The sequence below is a fragment of the Limulus polyphemus genome, unplaced genomic scaffold, assembly GCF_000517525.1.
Source record: "Limulus polyphemus unplaced genomic scaffold, Limulus_polyphemus-2.1.2 Scaffold841, whole genome shotgun sequence".
Taxonomy (NCBI): Eukaryota; Metazoa; Arthropoda; class Merostomata; order Xiphosura; family Limulidae; genus Limulus; species Limulus polyphemus.
The window spans coordinates 82,284-109,699 of NW_013666451.1; the positions used below are offsets into that span (position 1 = coordinate 82,284).

Below are 27,416 nucleotides of genomic sequence, written 5' to 3' on the forward strand. Positions count from 1 at the left end.
AAAGATGGTGTCTATTTATTTGTGACCAAGCTGTGTGTATATATACACACATACACACCTGTTATTCAAAATATTTAACATTTTTTAGATATAAGAACCAAGGAATTTGAATGAAAATTGTATGGTGAATGGTAATGTAATATGGATGAAAGTTAACACCTGACAACAAATGTATCTTTTTATTCACTTTAACTAATGCAAATCAAATAAACACCTCATGTTGCATAAAAATATCTTGATTTATTTATCATCTCCAATGATAATATGAGGACTATTTAAATACACAGCAAACTTATAGCAACTAATAAGATTCATCCTCAATGTTTTAGACTATTTAATTTTTTAATCTCATGCTTTAACACAAAACTTACATAAAACTAGTTTGTTATTGTACTTAAATATTTTCAAAATCCAAAGAGTATTAATAATGCATTTGCTTATCTATTTTTCTAACAGTCAAGTTTGAAGATACATTTTTCTTGCTAGTTATTACATGATTTTTTTATCATTTGAGTATACTTACAGGTAAAAACAAAGAAACATATGTTACTTAAGACATATGGTTAGCAGGTAATAACTCACTGACAAACAACTTTTATATATGGAAAGCATGCTGTTGAAGCAGATAGGTTTTGACACACTCACATCAATCTTCATTAGATTCTTTTACCTTTTCAGAGGTGTCAGGTTTTATTCATGGGCTGGATTCTTTACAGTAGGTGTGTGTGACTTGTTTGCAATATATTTCAACAATAAACAAACAGCACACTATCCACTTGTTTTAAAATAATATATTAAATCAAGTCAAATGTATATACAAATGTTCATTACATTGTTGGTTATCACAGTTGTATCCAGAGCTTTAAATAATTGTCTCTTTTCCATTAAAGTCCACACAGTCTAGTTTAGTTACTTGAGAACACAATTTCACAAGACAAATTATTCTCCCTGTTCTGTTATTACAATAAAGTCTGTGATAATTTTTGTCAAAGTCCACACAGGCTGGTTCAATTACTTTAGAACACAAATGATAAGACTAATTCTTTTTCTTTACTCTGTTATTACAATATAATCTGTGATAATTTCACTTTAAAAATTGCCACTATCCACTGTTTGTGGCTAAATTCACAATCACCAAGTCTAAATCTACCTATCTCTTGAACTAAATTTTCAACAGAGGTCTAGAACATTCCAAACACTACTAGATTTTATGATGCAATAATACTCAATTAAAACAATAAGAAAAACTCGGAAAGTTATGGTAACATGACACAATAATATAACAATCACCCATTCATAGCTATTGAAATACACAGCATATGATTCATTATCAGTTATGCAAACAAACTTGCGATAAACTGTTGCTTCTAAAAATAACTAACTTTAATACTAGCACTATATAAACTATCTAAATCATAACCAACACTAACTTAAACTGAAACAGTTGTGAATATCTAACACAGTGTGTTATGTATAAGATAGGAAAAACGAGTTGAATCCAAAAATTATTAATTCAGAGTCTCTGTCAGGAGCTGATTTTCTGTTTCTAACGTGTAAAAACTTTCTTAATTTTTCTACTTTTGTAGTTATTGTTTTTGTCAGTGATTTTACAACTATTCCAGCTAACATAAAACATTCTTCTAAATGTTTTCCAGTTTCTCCAATATCTTATTTTCCACAGCTGCATGAGGTTTTATAATACAGCTCCTTTAACTGTGAAAGATACAGGGGTTGTTTTTTATGGGAAAGTATTATATGAAGGATTTAAAGCAAACTTGACTTAAAACTGTTAAAAATCTTTTGTATACTGTAATTTGGTTCTGAAATAAAGGGAACAGTTGTTCTTCCATGAGGCTTTCGTTACAGTTTTTGGAGGTTATTCATAGTCTGCAAATTTGTTCAATTGATGCTGTTAGGATATCCACTGAATATGAAGACTGTTTTATGTGTTTCAGTTCAGTTTCTAATGGTTGTACATCTTTTCTGATGATAAGAATGGAAAATAAGATATCTGATTTTGTGTGTTGATTTTATGTAAGTAGTGGTAGTAAGGTTGCAAACTTCTCTGTGAATAAGAACATCTTAAATGGGTACAGTTATGTTCTCTTCCAAATGAACCATGAATTTTATATTGCTGTGTAATGAAATTCAAATGAAATAGAAAGTCTGTAAATATACAGGTGGCAGATTACAAAGGTATTGGTGACATAATGTTTCCAGAGTTTTAGTATGAGAGAAGATAAAGTCAGGAATATATGTTTGAATCTCTGCATGTAAGTTTCAATGAGAAGCAGTGAAAATTGAGAACACATTGCTAAACTGTCTGTCTATTCAAACAAATAATTCTGAAGTTAGAAGTATGAGTTGCTGGTGCAGATGGCTATTAATTCCATAATTGCAACGGGTGAGAAATTAGAACAATTAGATAGTATTTTATTAGATTATAGTTTATGTCTGGTAACAATGAGAGTTTCTGAAACATTAAAAAAGAAAACAAGTAATAAACAGAGATTATGAATTAGAAATTATCAATTTGTGGCTTCAAATACTCAAAAAACCAGCAAATGGAATTTCGGCAATCTTGAACCTCTGAACAAATCACAGTTTAGGATTCGTGAACCATCCAGGAACATGTATACAATGCAAAGCCTTCTATTTCATTCATGTTTTCATTTTGTACATAACAAACTAAAATGGTCATGGATCTAATAAAATTTTTCTTTAGTGTATCGACAAAGGTTACCATTTGACCTATTCAACAGCATGCAGGCTGTCCATATATAAATATTTTTGTCAAAGAAACAAATGTTCTGGACAAGAATGATACTTCTATACACAATCCTTTACATTTTCTTAAAACCTTTCGTGATGTATTGTTTCCTACCCTCTTCTTGGAAGATTCCATTCTTTACAAGTTTGAAAGATATGAATGTAGCACCTTCTTCCTGCAGAGTTTTAGAGTGAGGAGGCATAGACCCTGGTGTAACTCCTCCTATATCTGCATGATGTCCCCTGCTAGCCACAAAAAACATGGGTTTTTCAAAGCCTTTATAGAAAACCTGAAGAAGAAAAGTATTTTTTTAAATGAATTATATAAAAAACAAGGAATTAAACAGGTGAATAATGTACAGGATCTACAATCAATTTTCAACTCACTATAGAATGATCACATAAAAGTAGAAATGATGTATACTGAGTATGAAGTAGCCTAGTCTGAAATTATTGACAGTATACATAAAGACAAACATACCAAAATTAGTTAACATTTTCTTAACTCGAAAATGTATTTCCAATAATACTTACCTCCTATCACACTTACAGCTATTACTAGACTGCCAAGGTTTCTTCCATTGCCTATCTAACATTGGTCTGTTTTTTTCTTGCTTGCTCCAGTCTTTTATACCCCACTTAATTGCACTTAGCAATATTTGTAGTGTGACACTCTCCACCTAAGTCAATGTGCACTCAATCATGGTACTGTATATATCACATCATTCAGATAATGTTATTACTTTTTTTTGTTTTTTTGAGACTGACTCAATCCCATTCTCTGACACTGGCTCTTAGTGGGAAGGTAGGGTGGGAGAGTGTCAGTGAAGGTAAGTATTATTGGAAATACATTTTCAATTTAAGAAAATGTTAACTTCCAAAACATATTTACCTTCCCCTCACAGTTAGAATCCCACATTGATAAGGTTGAGGGGCCAGTGAGGGCATTATCTATACAGAAAGCATCTGCATAGATCATGAGTGTGTCAAGAGAAGATTGACACCCTAGTGGGAGAGCTGCACTACTTTCTGAACAATGTACTGCACCAATATTCATCAAAAATAAGGGCCACGCTCAACCCAACTGGATAGCTGAGCATCAGATTTCAACCTCTATTACGAGTAGATTCCCGCATAGGCTAGTGCCTCTCCTACTGATACCAAGTTCCCTAAATTTTCAAAAGCAAACTGAACCTTATTTAGTCAATTCAATGATTGGCAGGGACAGGCAGGATCCCCTTATGCTTTACTCATGATAGTTCATGAGTGGCAGTCCAGCATAGTATAGTAGTACCACTCGGTCAACCTCTAAGTGGTCTTATGGAACACCTCATTGAAACCTGTATAAAGTATATTGAATTAGTGGTTGCTAGTGTGGAATTGATTTGATAAAAGTACACCTGCTTGGGCAACACTTGCCACTGAGTGAGATCCTGTGAAAACATGGTAAGGGACCCTTAAAGGTAGCAATGAAAATACTCACCCCTCTGTATAATCTAGCAGAAGTGGTTAAGATAGCTACAGGGATAGACAATAACCCTCAGAAGAAGATACTGCCAGATCATGCAAATAATGTGAAATAAAAGTATTGTGGGAGATCCACATACTAGCCTACACAATGTCCTCCAGTGGGCAATTCAACCAGGTCATTAAGGACACAGAAATGTGATATATCTGATTAGACATCACTCACAGAAGATTTCTCACATTCAAAGAGAGCCCAGAATAAAATGTCGTTGTCTAGCATCTCTAAAGGCATTAGCATGGACAACAGAACCTTCAAGACCCTCACTGAATGTGACAACAATCAAAATCTGATTGATCATAGAAGTGAAAAATATTGATCAGGTGAATTGGTGAAAAGCATTTATCCCCTTTCCTGTCTGACAGTGTCTTGGGTAAGAAGAACTGGTCTGAGGACATAGGTAGAATGATATAGCATTCTGTGGGCAAATAGTGCAAACCACCCCAACCACCAATGTCTGTAGGTCAGCAACAACAGAAAATAAGACTTCAGGTAAAGGTGATACATGGCATATGAGAACCAGGTCACAAACAGGTGTTGTGAAAGGGTATATAATGCCACCTTAATATATCAGTTAGGTAATTGGACAAAGGACCCAAAACGACTTGAGGAATGTTGAGAGTACTGGAGACTCAAAGAAAACTTTGTCATGAGTATTGAATGGTAGTGAAAAAGGCCACCTTATACAGGGCAATTGTGAAAGATTGAAAAAACCCTTGCAAAAGAGCCAGGTCAAAAAACAAGATATGGTTCGCACTTTTGATCAAAATGGGTTCAACCTCCTTTTAATAAACCATTGCTGATATGCGTGTCATTTCCATTGATAAATGTCCATCGCAGGACTAAGCAAAGACTTTGAAAGACATGGCAACCTTAGAAATTAAACCGTGATGCCATGTGAAAGACTGCATAACCTCTATGCCTGAAGCTTGAGCTTCTAAATAGCTGGTTATGCCATATCATATCATGGCTGCCTCTACAGAGATAGCCTAAGAAGAAGTGGAAGTGGTGGACCCTCCTGAAGGTACTGCAGAAGCAGAAATCACAACATAACTGTCAATCCAGTGCTATTAACAGGACCCGACAAAGGGTTTGAACATACAAATTGGAGGGAAGGCCTAGAGCTGTAATCCCATCCTGTCCTGACAGAATGCATCCATTGTCGAAGCCCGAGGATGAGGTACTGGAGACCAAATTGCTAGTAGTTAGGTGTTCCAATGTAAAATAAGAGCCAATCCAACAAACCTAGCAATTCAGCATCTATTCTGTTGTGAAAAGCCTGTCAATTTTTCCCTTAATAAGCCCAGATCATGAAGCATTGCCTTTTGAAGAGCAAGAAGAACTAAAACATTGTGTAGGGAATTCTCATCATTAGTGTGTTGACCCTGGAATTCCTGACTGTTGTAACATGTACCCCATCCCTGAAGAGAAGGCATTCAAGAAGAGATGGAATTCTGGATGTGGTGGGAGCAGAGGAAACCCATATCTTAGTAGTGTCCTGAGTTAACAACTCCTCAAGATCAAAGAATGATCCTGATTAAGGAAACTAGGGAATCCAGTGAATCGATTTTTATTATCCCTTGGTTGCATAAAGACCATTAAAAGGGTCTCTTGTGCTTTCGTCCCCAAAGGCATGAAGGATTCAAGTGATATCTACATTTCCAGAAGAGAAAGAAACATCTGTCCAGTGAGAGAAGAAGAGGTGAGTAAGAGTTGGGCTTTCTGTTCCATAGTGTGTAGCTGGATGAGAGTCAGCTGAGCCTGACTGATAGATGTGATGAGAAAAAAAAATATCCAGACTGATTGCATATTGAATTGGAGCAAGAATGTCTCAGTTCTGAGAATGAAGTCTGCCTTGTTTTTTTCTGAAAGTAGAATCAGGGTGTGACCTTCTGAGAATTGTTGAGATGGTACCAGCAGTAATCAGTCGTCTATGGAATGATGTGTGCACAGAACCCACATAAAGCTGATGTTAGTCTGAAGGTAAAAACCATGATCTGCAGTACTTGACCCTTGCACACAATAAATGTGGATAGTGTTGGGATGCTACCACTATGACAATGTGAAGATAGGAACTGACTACAATGAACTTGGACATCTACAATCCCTGTAAAAAATATCAACTCAGATTGAGGAATGAGTAACTTGTGAACCTTGGAAAATCTAGGCATTGATAGAGACGAGAAAGATCGATGACTGGACAAAAATCTCCTGTCTTCTTAGGCTCAACAATTGATTAAAATAAAACCCCAGAATAACTAGCATGACTCTCTCACTACCCACAGAACAACCAAACTCTGACAGCCCTATAACTAAGTTCCAAATCCAAAGGATCTTGGGGAAACAGAAACCCTACAGGTTGGGTGAATAATAGTGATGAAGATGTGATCTGAATGACTAATCCTGACTCAAGGCCATGTAGTGCTCCTGGATCGGTGGTTAAGGTTACCACACATCCAGAAATTCTTGGAACCAAGCCCCCACAGAACCCAAAGATATACAATAATCACTGACAAAACTGGTGGTGATCAGACCAAGCAGTGGAAGCATTGGATATAGACAGACTATTGTTGGTACCAATGTACTAAGGGGCTATGTCGGGAGTCGGAACCCTCTAATAGGTGTGAAGCTATGATCCAATGTAGGAGCCAATAAAATTCGAGATGCCAATGACAACAGGGATGACAATCGAACCAATGCAATGTTTATGCTAACAATGGTTCCAGCTCATCATCAATGAAGTTGGAATTTAGAGTCCATAGTTTTATCCTGTCCCACTAGGGGACATTGATCTTTTTTGGTTAACTACAAATTCCTCTTTAGAACTCCTAAATTCGAGGAGCAGATGTAATATATGAGTGTCAGAATATGCTTCTACCTGGCAGTGACAGGCTAAATCACAAAGTTCCAACCACTGTGTCAGATAAGGCATAATTGTCCTTTCACGTTACTGAGAAAGAAACCTCCCTGCATGAACAACAATGTCCCTGGATGGAGAGATAACTAAATGTTTGCTTCCAGACCTTTCATCCATCATATAATGCAGGTTTAAAAGCAACTGGGAGGAGACCCAAAACATCACACTCTTGATGAAAACTGAAGAAAATAAATCAAAGGCTGTTTATTCCAAAGTGGCCTCCTTTTTGTTTTTTACTATCATGTAAAGACTGTGTTGATTACCATTGATTGGAACAACATTTAGTCATGTAGGTTTGTTTTGTTAGAGCAAAGCAGCATTGGGCTATCTGCTGTGTCCATCATAAGGAATCAAACCCCAAATTCCAACATTGCAAGTCTGTAAACTCACTGCTGTCTCACAGGGGGACTGAAAAGCTAACAGACTAAAAGAAGGCATAGGAAAAAATAAATCTAAATTTTCTCCAGAATGTTGAGGATTGCTTGCATTTGCAGGCTGAGAGCCATCTGGAGGAACACCATGGAACCAAATATATGTCTCCATCTCACTCTGAATAAAATCACTGACAGTCTCAACTGAATGACTCCCCCTCCCCCTTCAGATTGCTGTACAATGTTAAATATCAGAGGTGGGATTGAAGAGACCTGATTTCAGCTATGCCAGTAATAATAATCAGGGAATTCATACCACAAATTGGCTTTCCAATCGTTTTTTTTTAAAACGAAAATTAACTTTGTAACACGGAAAAAACTCAAGGTAACTCAGAACGATTGTAGCACTGGGAAACCTGTTATTGATGATTTATTGAGAAAATTGATAACATTATCTGACTGAGGTGCTTATATACAGTACCAGGATAGAAGGTACATTGATGTAGGTGGAAAGTATCATGAGACAAATATTGCAAAGGGCAATTAAGTGGGGTATAAAAGACTGGACCAAGTGAGAAAAAATTGGACCAATGCTCAGATTAGCAAAGGAAGAAATCCTGGCAGTAGAGTAAGAGCTGTAAGTGTGAGTAGAGGTAACTATGTTTTGGATTGGTTGGTTGCTCATTTCGAATTTTGCACAAAGTTACGTGAGGGCTATCTGCACTAGCCATCCCTAATTTAGTAGTGAAGACTAGAGAGGAAGCAGCTAATCATCACCACCAACTCTTGAGCTACTCTTTTACCAACAAATAGTGGAATTGACCATAACATTATAATGCCCCCATGGCTGAAAGGGCAAGCATATTTGGTGGGACATGGATTCAAACCCACAACCCTCAGATTGCAAGTTGAGCACCTTCACCACCTGGCCATGCCTAGCCCTATGTTTTGGAATCCCATAATCATTCTGTATCAATTTTAAATAAAAGTAAAGGTTCTTGAAGCTATTAAAAATATAAGTATATTGTCACTAAAGAATACATAAATGGACAAATTTGTTGAGAAAAATAAACAACATTTAAAGTTTCCATATATATTCTGACTAAAGCTACAGTGAGTATTAAACAACAAGAAATGCATTACTTAAAATAACTGATAAAAGTTAATTACTGGTAAGTCAAAAAGTTTTTTTTTTCTTCTTGTAGGAGTTAAACATACTATCTTCAGTGTTTGTGGGTATGACAAATGAAGACCTTGACTACTTCTTGATGTATTTTTGGCAGGTAAAGTCACTGTCTGGAATAGCTGGACTCAGAAAAAGCTGATGGAATGCCTTATCTGGAATTTGGATGGTTTAACTCTCAATACAATCTAACATTTGAGCGAAGTGCAATGCAGGGACTGAAAAACAGTTTTTGCCAAATTGCACCAACATTTTGAATCAGTGGAAAATCAAGCAGTCTCCCAAGCCACGTTCAAGACTTGAAAAAGGGGTCCCTCAGAAAAATTCTATGCTGATGACCTGTGGCAGTTGCATGGGAAGGTGCTCCCTGCAATTGATTTTGTCAATCACAAAGAAATCCTTGTTGACAAGGTCATTGAGAAGCTATCTAGTGAGATAATAAGACATTACTTGAGTGTGTGAGATATTCTCACCCTAACAGAGGCAGTTTCTGTGGTGATAAGGTTCAAAGGCATGCCTTTGAATAAATTGCAAGAGAGGAAGGAGGCTGCAATAGCACCTGCAGTAACCACACCTCAGACAAAGTGTTCTATTCAAGAGAGTACCTTAAGAGGAGTTCGAACTTTTCCAAAGGCAATCCAGCAGCCATCACGTCCTGGCACTGCGTTACAACCACAGTGGTTCCTTGTCAATGGGCAGAGTTATCGAGGTCCTCCTATGATGTTTTGCTGAAGAGAGGAATGCAGTATCTGCTGTGGTTCAGGGAAGCAGATTCACTTTAAAGTGCAGCAAGATAGGTGAGGTAATCAGTATCAAACCAAGTGCACAGAACTAGAGCACTGCTGCTATATCCACTTTTGGAAACTGTTTATGTAAGAGTTATTATTTAATTCATTTAGTGATCTAATGTTTAATGAATATTTAGTTTTCATAACAAGTTAAAAGTTAATTATTTTAAAAGTAATAGTTATGACAAATTTTGTTTCATAACTCAGTGACAGTCGTACATTGTGTGTGTAGTACAACTGCTGTAGTATTGTTGACATCATGTTTCTCAAAACCTCTAAGTTTTTCTCGCTATCTGAGTATTGTTAAATCATAGCATCTCCTAGTTTGTAGAAAGTTCTAGGCCTCAATTGGAAAATTTATAAATATAAATGACCAAGTGAGTGCAAGTCAAGTTAACTCGTTAAAGAGAACATGAAATTAGCCAGAATGTGAGTGATTAGCCTTAACAGGCGACTTCTATAGTGTGTTTCACAGCTGTATTGTAACAACAGAGATAGGAAAAAATAATTTGTCTTGTCAGTTAGGTTCTAAAGGAATTGAACCAGCCTGTGTAGACTTTGACAAAGAGGAGACAATTATTTGAGGCTCAGGATACAAGTGTGCTAACCCAAGGGGGAACGTAAATGATTTGATCACTGATACTATTGTGATAAGAGTACAGAAAAATAATTCATCTTGTCAGTTGGATTCTAAAGTAATTGAATCAGCCTGTGTGGACTTTTGACAAGAAAAGAGAATTATTTAGAGTTTTAGACAAAACTGTGATATCCTATACAAAAGTGTAAAGGATTTTTGTGGATACATTTTACTTGTTTTAAATATATTATTTTAAAACACATGAACTGTGTGCTGTCCATTTATTGCACAAATTTATTGCCAACAAGTCACAGACACCTACAGTAAAAGAATCCCAGCCCAGCCAATATTCAAAACCCTGACAGAAACTAACAGAGCCAGGATCAAGACTAGACACTGACTTGAGAAAGTGAAGTAGGCAGTCTGTGCCAAAGTGTTTGGTGGTCAGCTTTTTCAGGGCTGGGTAGTGCTTGATACTTGTGTGTAAAGATACAGAGGGGAGAGATAAAGTTACTGGTTGATACAGGAGCTCCCAACACATTGGTTGACCTCATTGTATGTCAGGCACTCCAAATGAAGCCAGCACTGCAGCTACTTCTGTTAAAAGGTGATGACTAGACGTGACTGGAGAGACAAAGCTCCAACTACGTTTAAGTGAAGTCAGTTACAGAATGATGGTCATCTATAACCAGGGATTTGGCATGGGTATTATAGGAATGGACCTACTGCAGAAATTATGCATTAGTTTTACCCTTGCAATAGGTGATCTGCCTTACCACAGGAAAATCACCCAATGCTGGCCAGACTGAACCCAAGAACAGTTGACTGCCCAAATGTATGTTGAAGAGAAACTCATAGTGCTTCTTTGTACACACATGATATTCTGTGGTTTGCTTAGGACAAGGTATTGTGTATTGATGCAGTGCAATATGACTGTAGAGCCAACATATGAAATGTACTGTCTCCTATCAAGAATGCAGGCAACATTAGCTCAGTCAGTGATCTGTCCAGAAAGGTATAAAGTCACATTATTGTTCTGTAATTATTATATCAGGATACAACTGTGCTAACCCATGGGGTAACATAAGTGAACTAATCACTGATACTATTGTGATAAGAGTATAGAAAAATAATTAATCTTGTCATTTGGATTCTAAAGTAATTGAATCAGCCTATGTGGATTTTTGACAATAAAATATAGATATTTATGGAGTTTTAAATAAAACTGTGATATTCTATAGTGTAAAGAATTATTGCAGTAGTGTGATTTAGCCCTAACTACAATGTCTGGTAGAGGTAGCCAAAACTAGTGGTATCACTAATGTTACAACCATCATGCTATGCCTGAAAACAAGTATCAAGTTGCTGACAACTCTGAGGTCACCAATTGAAGACTTACATGCAACCTTCATTCAAAACAGCAGCATAAGCTCAGTAAACTGTTGGTTGATTATAATGATGTACTTGTAAGACCAGATGTCTTACCAGGTTGGGGGAAGAGCATGCTAAGTTTCTGTGTTGACTTCAGAAATGTGAATGAGATGACTCACATTGATGCCTTCCTGTGAAGGGTTCCCAATGGTTTAACACTTTAAAACCTGACTTCTAAATACTGGCAAGTCAAGCTGGATGATAACAGTAGGCCTAACCTACTTTTGTCACTTCAAATGGTTTGTAAGAGTTTTATGTCATGTAATCCAATCTATGCACTGTGTAATGCTACCACCACTTTCAAAAGGTTAAAGTAGTTTACACTGAAGGGTCTGCAAGAGGAAAGGTGCTTGGGCTAAGCCAATAATGTCTTGGTGTTTAGTTGAAAACTTGAAGTTTCTACTGAAATCCTACGAATTTACTTCAGAAGCCACGAATGGCATAAAATTGAAACCAATGACGTATTAACTCATGCACATGCAGATGGAATATTGTGAAAAGAGGTGGAGTCTCTACTGATCCTGAAAATATTGCAGTGGTATGAGACTGGCCTCAACCTATGATCACTAATGTTTTGTAACCACCATCTACAAGATTTCTGCACCATTATCTGCTCTCACTAAAACTGATGCACATTTTAGATGGACATAGAAGTGTGATCAAGCATTACTGTCCCTAAAGCCTGTTTTAGTGAAAATTCCAGTCTTGATATATATCCTCAACAGGACTGTTAATTTTTGTTCAATATTAATGCCAGTGATAGTGAAATAGTGGCAGTGTTATTGCAGTTGTAGGATGGAGTGAATATGTGGTTGTGTACACAAGTTGTACACTCGAGATTCCTGAATGCTGATACTGTTTGCAGTTCTTGTCTTTGTCAAATACTACTAACACTACCTGTATGATAGAAAGTTCACCCTTTGGGTAGATCATGCATTGATGAAATGGCTTATAAACTTTTAAAAACTGTAAAGGATTATTGTAGGTTGAATAACAACACTGCAGGAGTGTGATTTAGCCATAACTGCATTGGCTGGGTCTACAACATGTAAACACTGATGGACTGTCTTGTTTGGGTGAGTCTCTCTCCATTCTTAAATGTCTTGAACTGGGATACCAAGTAGGAGTAAAGGCCATTTCTCCCTTAGTGGCATCAAGCTATGCCATATTAGATTTCACTACTGGCTAGATATCACAATTAATGCTTCAGGAGCTCTGAAAATAACAACTGAGAGATCCAGAGGTGCAACTTGCTTTACAACAAGGTGATCTATGGTCAGCACAGATTGAGGAAAGTGGTAAAGATGCACATTGTCAATAGCACTTACATGAACATTTAGTTGTACATGAATGCATGTTCTTTCATTACTACCAAATTCTGAGACTTCTATTGCAGTGAGTGATCTCCAAGATTATGAGCCTGGAAATTCTTCAGACTTTGCATCAGGGAAGGTCTGGATGTCACCAAGGTGTTACATGCACTTATGCTAAAGTGTGATAGCTGTTCTACTGGCTGCATTCAAGTCACAGTACTGTACAGTGCCTGGAGGAAAAACTGGCTAAACAGGGTAAACTCAAGCAAAAAAAATTGTTTGTTTTCCTTTACAGAAAATAGTCTTGAATATTGCTGGTCCTTTCTGAAAGATGGAACAAGATAAATGGTGAACACTACACTGGATGTCATTATTTATTTCACAAATTGGGCCAAGCTCTATCCATTGGTCAATACTTTGGTGCAATTCATGGCTAATATGTTGGTGGAGAGTTGAAAAACTGAAGTTGGTACACCTGAGGAGATTCACACTCACTGGGAGGGGGGAGGGGGTAATTTCAATAGCCAGTTTTTCTCTGAATTGTTTATAGTGTTGGACAGTGTGATAATACAGACTATCAAGTGGATTCTTGCAAAGTTTGTTAATCCCAGTTGAACCAACTGTGATGAGCACTTGGCATATGTTATGATGGTGTATCACATAAAAAAGCAGAGTTTGACTGGTTGTTTTCTCAACATAATCATGTTTATTATGGAAATAATGCTCCCCCTTAGAGCAGATGTGTTGTGGTGTGAATAAAATATGTTGAGTGGCTACAGTTTATATTGGCTGATGTTCACATGTTTGGATAGCTGTGAGCTGTTGTCATAGCAATGATACAATGGAGGGAACAGCTGGTTGTAGGTCAAATACAATAAACTAAACTAAACTGTAGTACAAGGAATTATTGTAACTGGGCTATTAACACTTACATTTCAATCTCAACATCTGGTATTTAAGATTAAATTCTTAACCCTTATGCATCCAGTTTGAAAATAGCCTTTTTTGTGTTTAAAAATTTTCATTCTATGTTTGCCAGACTTGAGAAACCAGTGGCAATATGGATAAGTGAGTACACTGAAAGTTACATACCTGACTACTCAGCAGTCCCCAACATTCCAGGGGCTGATTTAACATTTAGAATGGTAGATCTGGAGCATATGGATGGATTAAGACAAGTTTTTTGCATACTCACATGATATGTGGGCTCTAACTAAAGCCATGAACAGACATAGACCTGAAGTACCAAGGGGATCCAACCTACAAGAGTACTAGGGTTCAGATTGTAGGGGATGACACAACTGAGGAAACATCTGGAGTACCCACTCCACTAACCAGTGAACCATCCCCTATCGAGCCAGTCTGCCAAAAACCTAGCTCTGGAGGTCCATTCCAGAGGCCATGGATACCCTAATGAAATCAGTAGTGACCAAGGAATCCAGGACTTGTAAGTAGTGTCCAACTGGTGAGTGGCAAGTAGAGAAATGACACCTATACCCATTGTTTATTCATGTGTACAGCAAACATCACATCCCAAAGCCTAAGATGACCTTCCTGAACTGAGGTCATCTAGGAATTATTTCAAGCACAAGGAAGGTGCCATGATGTCAGAGGCACCTCGCCTAGAATTGACTACTCAAACACAAGTGAATGGAGTTCTCACAAATTTAGATATTAATGTGGGAGAGTTTGCACTGAATACTCTCCAGTAATTGTCTGCCTATATGTCCAGGATGCAGCTTATGAGGTTGGGGAAGGTACAAATATCAAAAATGACCCCAACAGAAATTAAGAGCCTCTTATGCTGCAAGATATTCTGGTATGGAAAAACCACTGACACTAGTAGGTAACCAGGTGGATGCAGGCCTGAGCACTACATAACTGAGAGGAAGACCATTTCTTAAAGTGTAAGAACTGGAGGATGAGATGGACCATTCTAAAGTAAATCTGGAAATGGCTCATAAGTCTTTTGAGAGAGCCTGAGGTTTTTTTTATTTCAGACAGCTGCAGAGCACTGAATATCATTTGCTGAACTGCCAGGGTTCCTCTAAGGTAGGAAGCTTTAACCTCCTTAGCCTCAGCACATAAATGTGTTTATTGTAAATTTATTTATAATTTTTATTTTCATTATTTATCATGTAGGCTTTTATTCCTTTTCATGTTAATTTGCATTCTGTAATTAGCGTATATGTAGAAATTCTTGTATATATTACCTGTAAGTGTAATTTTTATTACTACCATTGTTGTTTTTTTTGTCTTCTGTTATTTGTAAGATATTAGTTCTAATTGTGGGTGCACCTACAATTATGTATATATATTTTAAGAGTCTTTTTATTGTAATGTGTATTAATTTAACATATGATTTATCATTTTCTGGAGGGTGTTTCATATAGCCTGTTGCTATTATTGTTATGAAATATGGCATTGAGTTTTCATCTTTTTATGTAATTTGAGTTAGTTTAAAGTTTTGTTGTTTATTATGTTTTATATATAAAGAGTTCTTTGCATTTGTTCCCTTTTTTGTGGGAAAAATATTTCTGTTCTGTACATTTTACGTGTAAGCATGTTTTTCTTTAACTTATGCTTTATTATGTTTGAAGCATTCACTTCATTTAATGTTCTGATATGCCAATTTTCTATAGTATGTAATTTTGTGTTTTCTTAATATGAAATAACATTGAAGAAGAATGAATACTGGGGAAATCTTCATGTGAAATTATGAAGATAAACTTAAACATGCTTCATTAGTTTCACACACACTACAGCCAGAAAATCTCCATCTAATTCATGAAAATTACAACACTGGAGGCTGAACATCTAGTGATAACAATGAGAGCAGTTATTATAGCACCAAGAAGTGAAATACTTATACCAAGACTTAATTAGAAGAACTTTAGGTCTAGTGACTGGAGCATAGTGGAGTTGAACATTCTGGCTTGTCCTGAGGAATAACTCATTGAAAAACTTTTGTGGATGTGAAGAATAAGGATGTCAAGAACACAACAAATCATGCAATCTGAGTCAATTCTAGATGAAACATTGCAAGATGTGAAGCTGTAAATGTATTATCTCCACATAAAAGAAGGATAGCAGAAAAAATTACTTTAAAAAGATGATGTCAGAATTCTGATGGAATATTAAAATATGTCATTACTTCAAGACGTAGGCTTGGACAAATAACATAACTCATAAGATTGATACTGGGGTCATATTTCCAATGTATAAGTTTGCTAGATGACTTCCAGTTGCAAAACAGCTGAGTCTCTCAAATAACTAGAAGCCATGAAAAAACAAGGAGTAATAGAACCAACTACTAGTCCTTGAGCATTATTCATCATACTTGTGAAGAAGAAGAATGTATTCACAAGGTTTTGTGTAAAATATCAGAAAGTGAATTAAGTCACAAAGATGGATGCCTCCAACTGGATGTTTTAGCTAGATCAAAATGGATCTGAACATTGGAGTTGACAAGTGGATACTGGAAAGTGTAAGTCAATGAAGTAAGTAGAGAAAAATGGTGTTTAATGTAGGAAATTTATTGCATTAACATCTGAATACCACGATGCTCCTTCTACATTTCAATGATTAATAGAGTGTGTTCTCTCTAGACTACTCTGAAATGTCACACTCATATACCTGGATGACCCAATCACGTGTGAGAAGACCTCTGATGATACATGTGATGGACTAAAGAAAGTATTGGATTGGTTAAGGAAAGAGAACCTTGAGCTAAATTCCAAGAACTGTGAATTGTCCCATCAACAGATAAGTTTCCTGGAACATATAGTCAGTAGAGTGGGAGTATCTATAGACCCAACCAAGAATGAATCTGTTTAGAATTGGCCAACACCACAGAACTTGCATGAGGTAAGAGGAGTGCATGAACATGCTCTTACTACAGCCATTTTATAAAATAACACTCTCACATAACTTGTCCTTTACACAAGCTTCTTGAATAACCAAGCAATATTTCTTGGACTGCTGATTGTGCACATGCACTCAATAAACTGAAAAGAGAACTAACCATTACTCCTGTATTAACATACTCAACTCTTAAAGATTCACTCAAAGTAGATACAGAAGACAATGATTATGCAATGGGAGCAATGTTATAAAGTTGATACATTCAGTGCTAGTGTCAATGCTGTATGATGTGTGCCACCCAGAGAAAGAGTTTATCTAAATAAGGTAAACTTCAACACAGAATTTTTGGTTCTACCCTAACGAAACCAGCTCTGTAGAATGCTGGTCCACTCTTAAAGATGGAACCAAGACACCTGTATATATTCATGGCCTTTGACTCCTCACAAAGTGGGACAAGGCTAATACACATCAACACAATCAATAACTGATGCACTAGTAAATCACTGGATAGCCTGGTTTGGAGCATGTGATAGATCCACACAGATCAGGGAGCTAATTTCAACAGCCAACTATTTTCTGCATTGCATAAAATGTTGGCTGTGATGAATAAGTAGTTGGCCTCTGGAATGGGTTGCCTTCAGATGTGGTAAGTAGAGCAAATTTAAGTGGATTTAAGGAAAGGCTTAATAAATATCTAAACTATAAAGGCTTCCACTGAGAGTTTTCCTTTTTTTCAAAGTATAGCTTAGTTTAGTGGGTGGGATGATCTAGATATATCAACAGGTCCTTTGCTGTCCTTCAATTTTGTTATATTCACCATATCACACCCACAATGATGCTTTAGTAGACTATGGACTGTCAAATGTATGCTTGCTTAAGTTTCTTAATTCCAATCCAACTGAATGGGATAAATACTTACTGTATGTCATGATCACCTACCTTGCAACTCAGCAGAGATCAACAGATTGTTGGCCAAACATGCTCATGCTCAAGCAGGAAGTGTTGCTCCCTGTAGATATGATGTCTTGTCCTCCACCTAAGGCTGACATCCAACAATGTCCAAAAGAACATATGGAATTGGTAAGGGTTACACTGGTTTACGAAAGAGTTTGCATGCCAACAACTAGGATAGGCAGTCAGAAGACAAAAGAGATGCTATGACAGATAATAAATCAATGTACCAGAGTGGAGACTGGGTGTGGCCTTTGTACTTGTCTGCACCATGGAAGGCACTCAGCTCCAGCTCAATAGGGCCTCATCCTTTCCTCTGACAAATCAGTACTTTAATGTACAAGTTACAGTATTGAAGAGGCATCCACAGGTTATCAATGAACCTCTAGTGAAATGGTTTGACCAGGAATTAGAGTCAGAAAATGATGAGTGGACAAAAGCATTGATTTGTCCCACCCTGACTCAAATGATGATTAAAAAATAGCTAAGAATACTTATCTTGATGTTCAGGATGATCCAGAAGAGGAAGCACTGGATCTAGAAGCAAGAAACAACTCTAACAGTTAGCTGAACCACCACTCTCGGTGAACAATATGGCTGTGATTAAGCTAGACTATCAAGCAGCTAGTCATTTTATTGAAAAATCAAAGCAGAGTATTGAGCAGAATATCATTATAACAGATATCCTTAGGATATCATTGACAGCTGATCAATTAACACAGTTTAAAATAGCTAGCTAGTTCTAGTGGATGTAATGGCCAGTAACTCTGCAGTTTGAACAACTAAAGATAATAGATAGGAGTTAAAAAACTCAGTTGAAAGACATTGCAACCATTACTTTCTGAGCTATTAAATTACTTTTTGTGGCATAATGTCATCTGACATTTAATGATAATCATACATCATGAAATGGTGAGAGCTATGGAGCATACAACTTCTCCACGTGTTGAGTTGCATAACCACTGAGTGTATACCAATACATACTGTAGTAATAGCACAAATATCATTTTGATATTTTAGTTGAAAAGTTTTAGTTTAGCTGAATTCTGTTGGTAATCATCTATTTCATGATGCCTGAAAGAAAAATGTATTGAGTATGACAGTTCCTGATGGCACAGCATTACCATACCACAGTCTGTGTGATGTAACCAGAGAGGGTTATCAAAGTAATTTTCACTGATGTACCAAGTGTTTTATTTGATTGTGATGGATCATTTTCAGTCATGCAGATTATATATATTTAGTAAGCTCATAGTTTCATAAATTTTTTCTTGACATTTTTTTAGTACAAGGGGCAGTTACAGAGTCATGAAAATACAGGCTGTAAGCATACTGGGTGGAGGAGGAAAGTAACACCTGCATGTTGAAACTCTGAAATCAATACCTAGTTATTACTAAACTTGAATTTGGACCATGGTAATCCATTATCTACTCTGTCTCTAAAGGCAGTTTTAGAGAGAATGTGATTAGTAACTAAGCAGTTACGACTCTTTACAACCTTCAAACCTCTGACCTCATGAACAATTGGAATTCTCTAAGTTGGCATGGATAGCCTTAATGCTGCATATTGCCCAAGAATGTAGACAAAAGTGTTTTTTAATGGTAGGTCAGATGGTATCTTGAGGTTACATTCTGCCCTATGTTTGAATGAGTATAACCAGACATGTGAGTAGTGCAAGTTGCTCTGGGTAAATTTGACATTTCCTGTGAGGTAAGGAATGTTGAAATTAAACAGTCTGGTAGATGATCTAGTATAAAGCAAATAGTTACAATCCAGTAGAAGCGACATTCCACTGTACAAGCAAGTACATTCACTGTGTTTGTGTATTTTCCCAATGAAGATTGTTCTTTTTGTGTTTTACATTGTGCATAGTCTCTCAATTTTGTTCTCAAGAACTCAGGTGTTCAAAGAAACTTAATATTACTCTGTAAGCTATCATGTTGGATTTCTTGTTTTTCTGCAGACCTATCCCATTGCTCTAGAAATAATCAGTTTTACCTAATGACTATATCACAGGAGTTCAATCACATTTAAAGTAAAACACTTTTTAATTTTAATGTACAATTATAAATCTACAAAAAATAATTTCCAAAAATGTCTATAATAAATGGCTAAGTCTGAAATGTAATTTTTTACTTAGTACATTCAGTGTAAATGTTAAATGTCTCTTGTACTTTGAATAAAATCCCTAAGCTATGTCTACAACTACTGTTCTAGTTCCAAAGAGTATCTGAACCTAATTCTAAAATCTAATAATCTTTACCTGCTTTCAATCAGATTTTGAGAAAAAGAGTTATTTACAGAAAATTCAATCAGCAGCAGAGTAACAGATCTTTAATTTGCTATGACTCTTTGTGAAGCAAATAGAGAAGATGGCAGCCAAAGGAGATATAATCAAACTGACAACATTTCAAGTTATGTGAAATCAGAGACTATTGGATATAAAACTAGACAGGAAGGAGGGGAAACATACATGATGATTCTGATGAGTATCTGTGCAAAAAATAAATAAATTAAATTAAAACAAACCTTTTGAACACAGTAGTGTTGCATATCTTCTTTTTTATAGTTTTGATAAAATTTGACAACTCTTCCAATATATTGCAAATACTTATAATGTTAAATAGTTAATGTTTTCTTGTTATTCCACTGTCCTAATGCATCATTTATGAACTCTGTGTGATTTGCACAGACAAAGTCATTTGAGCATGTGAATCACCATACACATACTTTTTCATACAAAAAGGCTGGCAAACAGTTCTTCAGTCTCATTATTGTTAACTGTAATCAATAATCTAAAGTTTGGAGCCCTTTTAGAACTTTCTGGTTCAAAAAGAAAAATGATCTGACTGTTTCTGGAGAAGCAGATAAGTTGTACTCTGCTGAATCAATTCAGATGAGATGTGTATTTCAACCGCTGTTTATTTCACGTTAAGGAAATAATTCAAAGGACAAACAGATATTCACTGTTTATAAATTCATATGTCACAGCAAATATTCAACAGAAAATGAAAGTAATGTCTAAAGTGACTTTTGCATATTTTCCTGTAATTAACATTGTCAGGTTTTGTACATGTCTCCATGACTTGTTGGCAATACATTTGAACAATAAGTGGATATCACACAATCCACTTGTTTTAAAATAATATATTCAAAACAAGTCAAATGTGTGTACAAAAATTTGTTACACTACTGGTTATTACAGTTGTATCTAAAGCTTTAAATAATTCTCTTTTATGTCAAAAGTCCACACAGGCTGGTTCAACTACTTTATAACCCATCTGACAAGACAAATTATTCCTTTCTACTCTTTTATCACAATAGAATCAGTGATAAGTTCACTTATGTTACCCCATGGGTTACAATACAAACTGTGACACTCACTTTAGATATCTCCTAGTACAGCTAAGCTAACAAACATGCAGTCTAACTTCACTTTCACTAACTTAACTTGCACTCATTTGGTTGCCTATATATATATATATACATTGCCCAACTGAGGCCAAGAACTTTCAATAAACTACAAGAAGCTATGATGTAACAATATTCACTTAAGGCAATGAGAAAGATATAGAAGGTTCGAGTGATGTGACATCACTTTATAATAACTACAGGACAAATGATTCATAAATGGTTACATAAGCAAACTTGCCATAACTATTACTTTAATGCTCATACAGTATAAACTAAATAACACTCTCATACTAAACTTAAAATGAATAGTAATGTATGTCTAACAAAAATGGCTAAAAGATGTTGCACAAAATTTTGTGTACATGTTAACATCTTCCTAAATTGAAAATGTATTTCCAATAATACTTTCCTCTGCTGATATTTATAGCTATTCCATGACCTCTATAGATTCAACTTTGCCCATCTAATCATTGGTCTATTTTTTTCTCGCTTGCTCCAGTCTTTTCTATTCCACTCAATTGTCCTTAGCAATATACTCTCTACCTACATGAATGCACCCTCTATCCTGGTACTGTATATAAACACCTCATTCAGATAATTTTATCATCTTTTTGAAACTGACCCCATCCCAGTCTCTAACACCAGCTTTTAGTGAGGGAGAAGAGTGGGAGAGTGTCAGTGGAGGTAAGTATTATTGATAATACATTTTCAATTTAGGAAAATGTTTACTTCCACAACATACCATCCATTGACACTTATAACTAGAATCCCACATTGAGAAGGTGGAGGGACTAGTGAGGGCATTATCTATATATATAAAGCATCTGCACAGTTCAAGAGTGTACCAAGATAAGAGTGGTACCTGAATGGAGGAACTGCACTACATCCAGAACAGGTATGCTCTTCACCTGGAACTCAGTTCCTGTATTAAGGGTGGAATAGTACATGAGTAATCATCATTATAGACCAGCCCCAACCAGACAGCTGAGGTTCCATAACTTGGAGTTGGAATTAAGGGGTCTTGGTCTCTATATCCCACATTGGTGGCTAGGGCAATTGGACTGCACTGTTATATATATAGATATACTTTTGATTGGGTCTCAACCTGTACCTATAGAGTGATGTGTTCCAAACCACTGGAATCACAATGAGAAAGTAAGCAACACCACAACTGACAAACTTCCTCCTCCACCTGAAGAAGTCCAAAAAGCAACAACCTAGGCTCAGAATGACAGGATCGTGTATGCCTTACTCAACCAAAGAAATAGAACTCATCCAGTCTGGAATTATGAACATTTATATTTATTCCCCAACTGAGTGGGCAAGAAGCATTCCACTTACCCCTGGAATTATAGATAGGACGTGGAACACTGTGTTCAACCAGGTATCTAGAATGGGACAGCCCCGTGTTTGGAATTTCAAGGGTGGTGGACCTCTTTCCATGAACAATATACTAAACTGATATTGATAAAAAAGAAGGGCCATGCACACCCCAACCACATAGCTTAGCATCAAAGCTGAAACAGTAATAAGAGTAGGATCTCGCAGAGGATGGTGCCACTCCTACCAACAACTGGGAAAAACATCCAGGACCCTAATGACTGGAAACTGGGTGTAGTAAGGACTCCCTAGCTCCACTAGTTGAATCTGGGAGGTAATGCACATTGGGTAGTCCTGAGGAGCAGTGCTCTGGAAACAGTGCAATAGGTGAACCAGGTTCCCATAATTTTTAAACCAAACTGACCCCAATTTATTCAATCCAAGGATAGGCAGGAATGGGCAGAATCCCCTTTAGCTTTACTCATGATAGTTTAGGAGTGGTGGTCCAGCACAGTTCCATAAGACAATCTGGTGAGCTACTAGATGGCTTTATGAACACCTCATTCCTACAGAGCTTGTTGAAATTGGTAGTAAGTATAGTTAAATTGGTTGCTGGTGCAGAATTGGATTGATAAAATCACATCTGTCTGGGCAACACTTGTCACAGAGTGGGATCCATTGCAAAAAAGGAGGTAAGGAACCCTGGAAAGTAAAGAGACAAGAGGAGAACAAAAATACTCACTCCTTCTTATAATCTAGCAGATTTGACAAAACAGCCATAGGAGGTAGTCAAAACCCTCAGAAGAAGAAACTGCAGATCATGAAAGAAAGTATTGGGAGAAAGTCACATACCAGCCCATATGATGTCCTTCAGCAGGTAATTCAAATGGCAGCTAAAGACACAGAAATATGACGAATCTGAAGAAATGAGACTGTCAGAAATTTCCTCGCCTGTAAAAAAATTCCAGAATAAGCAATATAGATCAATTTGTGAAGCCACCTCATCAAAGTAATTGAAGATAAATCTTGGGACACTGAAGGATCCCAATGAATAAAGAGTCGAGTTCCATCAGTGTTAATGCAAGCCACATAATGCTTCAGGGCTCTGACAGGACAAACGATCAGTGTCTGATCGGTTCATAGAGGTGAGAAATAGCTAGCAAAAGAATTGGTGAGAAGGATTTATCCCCTTCCCTGGCTGCCAGATTCTTAGAAAGAGATGACCTATCAGGGTATAGCAGGACAGAAGTGGAGTAATAAAGAGTCCTGTGCACATGTAGTGCAAACAACTCTGACCTACGACAACCACATGTCAGCTGCAACAAAACATATCCTTTAAGGAAAAGGTGATACGTGGTACATGAGGCTAAAGGCTCGAATGGATGTTGAGACAAAGCAAGCAATACCACCTTGATATCCCAGTTGGGTAAATGAAAAGGCTGCTTGAAAAGGACTCTAAATGATTGGAGAAGGCTGGAAAGCACTGGTGAGTCAAAAACTTTCCAATGTTTACAATAAAGAAAAGTAGTCGATAAAGCTGTTTTATATAAAGCAACAGTAGATAAAGCTAGACCTGGGTCCAAAAACGAGATATGGTGGGCACACTTGGGTGAAATAGGATCAATTTCCTTGTGAGACACCATTGGCTATAAGTGTATCATTTCTGTTGATAAATGACCATTGATGGTCTACTTATAGATTGAGACACATACAAGGCAACTTTAGAAGTAAAAGGACCGAATAACTTCCATACATGAAGTTTGAGCTTGGGAAAGTCTGGGTGTAGAATGTTGGATCAAGGTTGCCTCAACAGAGATAGCCAAAGAGGAAGAGGCAGAGGTTGACCTTCTCTAAGATAATGTAGAAGAGAAAACCATGGTTGGGCCAGTCAATCTGGGGCTACCAACAGTTTTCAAGTAGAGGAACAAATCATAGCCAGAATTCAGGATAACAGACTAATTGGGGGAAAGGCATAGAGGTGCAATCCCATCCAATCTTGACTGTATGCATCCATAGACAAAGCTCAAGAATGAGGTACCGTGGACCAAAAACACCTGTAGTTGAGAGTTTCAATGAGTGGCAATTGTGTTGATCATTGGAGTCCCAAACTGAGAGCAAATCCACTGGAAAACCTCGCAATGAAGTATCCATTCAGTCAGAAGAATTTGATTGGGTCAAGATAGGTGATCTGCTATAAAATGCATCATACCTGGAACATGGCAAGACAAGAGGCTAACATGATGGGAAAGAGCCCAGTAGAGAATATCCAAAGTTCGTAAACAAAGGTCCCAAGAATGTGTGCTTCCAGGATGGGAAATGTAAGAGACTACTGTGAAACTTGGGGGAGCAGTATAGGAAAACTGATGGTAGCGTTGATCTGATCCAACCACCACTCAAGAACTAAGATGTTGCTCCTGATGAAGGAGACTGGATGATCCAGTGGATCAAAATTCCTGATCCACTGGTTGAGCAGTGACCACTGAAGGGACCATAGGTGTGCCATCCTGAAGTAATCAGTGATTCAAGGGATGCCCACATCCCCAAAGGAGACAGAACCATCATGTAAAGAAGAGCCTGACTCCCCATTCCATAGCCTGGAGCCAGATGAGAGTTGGCTGAGCCCAACTTAAAATATTTTGAAAAAGACACCCAGACAAACAATATTGTAAGTCAGCAAGAGAATGGATTTCTTGGCTCTGGTAAGAAAGCCAGCCTTGGTGGCTTCTGAAAGAAGAATCTGGATGTGTCTTTTTTGCCAACTGAAGAGCTGGTGCTAGAAGTAACCAGACATCCAGATAATGAGGTGTGCACAGGCCCAAAATAAGGTGATAAGAACTCAAACGACTCTGCAGAAGACATATGGTGCAGATGCTAGGCCAAAGGTAGCTCCCATAACTGCAGAACCTGACCCATGTGCATGAAACGTAGATATTAGCAGGGTAACTTCACTATGAGAATGTGGAGATATGCATCAGCAACATTGAATTTAGCCATCCACAAACCTGGTGAAGAATGTCAACATAGGTTGAAAAGAAGACTCCATTGTGAACCTGGGAGGATCTAAAAATTGGTTGAGACAAAAAATTGACGATTGGCTGCCAGTCTCCCATCTTCTTGGGCACAACAAATAAACAGGAATAAAATCCTGGAAAAAATGGGATCAACATCTCTACTACCACCCCTTAATCAATAACTCTCTGATAGCCTTGGAACAAAGATCCACACTCTACAGATTCGTTGGGGTTGGAAATACCATAGGTTGGGAGGATAAAGAAGGTGGAGAAGTTAACAGAATGACCAACCCTGATGCCAGAACCTGAATCTGTGGAGAAGGAATTCCAGGTGTCCTTCACTTGTTGTAACCTCATTCCCACAGACCCCACCTACATAGAATAGTCACTGACACCAAAGGCAATGGTCTGCCAGAGTGAAGGAGCCTTGACATTAAGGACAGAATCTATTCGGACTATCCATATAGTGAGGAACAAAAGCCAGGGGTCATAACACTCAATGAGCAGTTGTGCCATGTCTTCCAGCAAGAGCCAATGAAAATCTAGAGAACAGCAACAAGTAAAAAAGCAAACAGGTGACATCAATTCATGATTTCAATGCTTCTGGGATGCCTGCAAACATCAAGGGAGGAAGAAAAGGAGCCTCACATAACTCATGGAGAGCTACAGCAGGTAGACAAACTCCCTCCAACAAGGCATCTCTACCCAATAAATCTCAACAACATACAAGCCAGGAAACCAAAGAAAGAGCAAAAGTTGACAATCTTACTAAGGTAGAAGTCAGCAAAAGGCCCAAGTCATCCTCAAATTGATGTGGAGACCGCTGATAGGCTTTCAACAAAGTTTGTTGGGGAAGGGGGAGAAAAATCTCAGAAAAGGAATGAGGGTCAAACAAATCCGAGGAATTGTGATTTGTTCAAAGTGATCACAGGGTCCAGTCTGGAACTCCACGTATCTAAAAGAGGATCTAGTCTGTGGAATCAAAATATATGTACACCTGGCAGTGGTAAGCCAAAGCATGCTATTCAGACAAATAAGGGGGATAAGGTATACCTATCCCATCATGCAATGGAGCAGTAGATCTCCCAGCATGAATAGCAATATCGGGTGAAGGAGGAAAAAATAAGTTGTCACCCTCAGACCTATCAGCCATCAAGGAAGGAGTAGATTCAAAGGTAACCAGAGAAAGCCCCAAACCTCACAAACTCAACTGACTAACTGAAAAAATGGAGCAGGAGGTGGCTGATCCAAACTGGCCTTATGAGAAGCTGACCTAGTAAACAAAGGTGCCAGAAAAAGATAGTCCAAATTCTCTCCAGACTGTCCTGGATCATTGAAAAAAGCAGCCTCAGAACCCCTGGAGAGATGCTGCTTGACTGAATATATGTCTCCATTTCACAACGAATAAGATCATGGACAGCCTCAACTGAGAGTCCGACCCCCCCCCCCATCCCCACCCTTGAAAGATGTTAGATAACAGAGGTGGAATAGAGGACTGAGTAACCTCTGTGCTGAAAACAGTAACCCGTGAATTCATGCTTTAAAACAGCATGTCACAATTGTTTTGTTTTGTTAAATAATAATTTTTAAATATAATCTATACAGATAATCACAACCAGGTATGTTAATTATCGCAGCACTTGTGTAGAGAAACCTGTGTTTAAATGCTTTGTTGAGAAAAAGTGATAAAATTATCTGAATTAGGTGCTTATATACAGTACCAGGATAAAGGCCACATTGACATTGGTGGAGAGTATATAAACAAGGGCAACTAAGTGGGGTATAAAAGACTGGAGCAAGTGAGAAAAAATCATTCCAACCTAGATGGGCTAAGTTGAAACCCTGGAGGTTGAGGAGTAGTTATAGATGTTAGCGAATGGTAAGTATGTTTTGGAAGGCTTATTCTTCATATTTTTAACATGTATTATTGAAGAAGGTACTGTTGCGTCATCGAGTCACATGACTACTGTGACGCCACATT

The 27,416-nt window shown here is 37.3% G+C and overlaps 1 protein-coding gene across 2 annotated transcripts in view; it reads right to left on the minus strand.

Annotated features, from left to right (window-relative positions):
- Positions 1 to 27,416, minus strand: part of LOC106460816 (5-oxoprolinase-like) — a 356,751-nt gene that overhangs the window by 42,569 nt on the left and 286,766 nt on the right. For both annotated transcript variants that reach the window (XM_022387614.1, XM_013920558.2), the window contains exon 23: positions 2,885 to 3,059. In XM_022387614.1, coding sequence (XP_022243322.1) covers positions 2,885 to 3,059 — 175 coding nt within the window. The remainder of the gene's footprint in view (positions 1 to 2,884; positions 3,060 to 27,416) is intronic.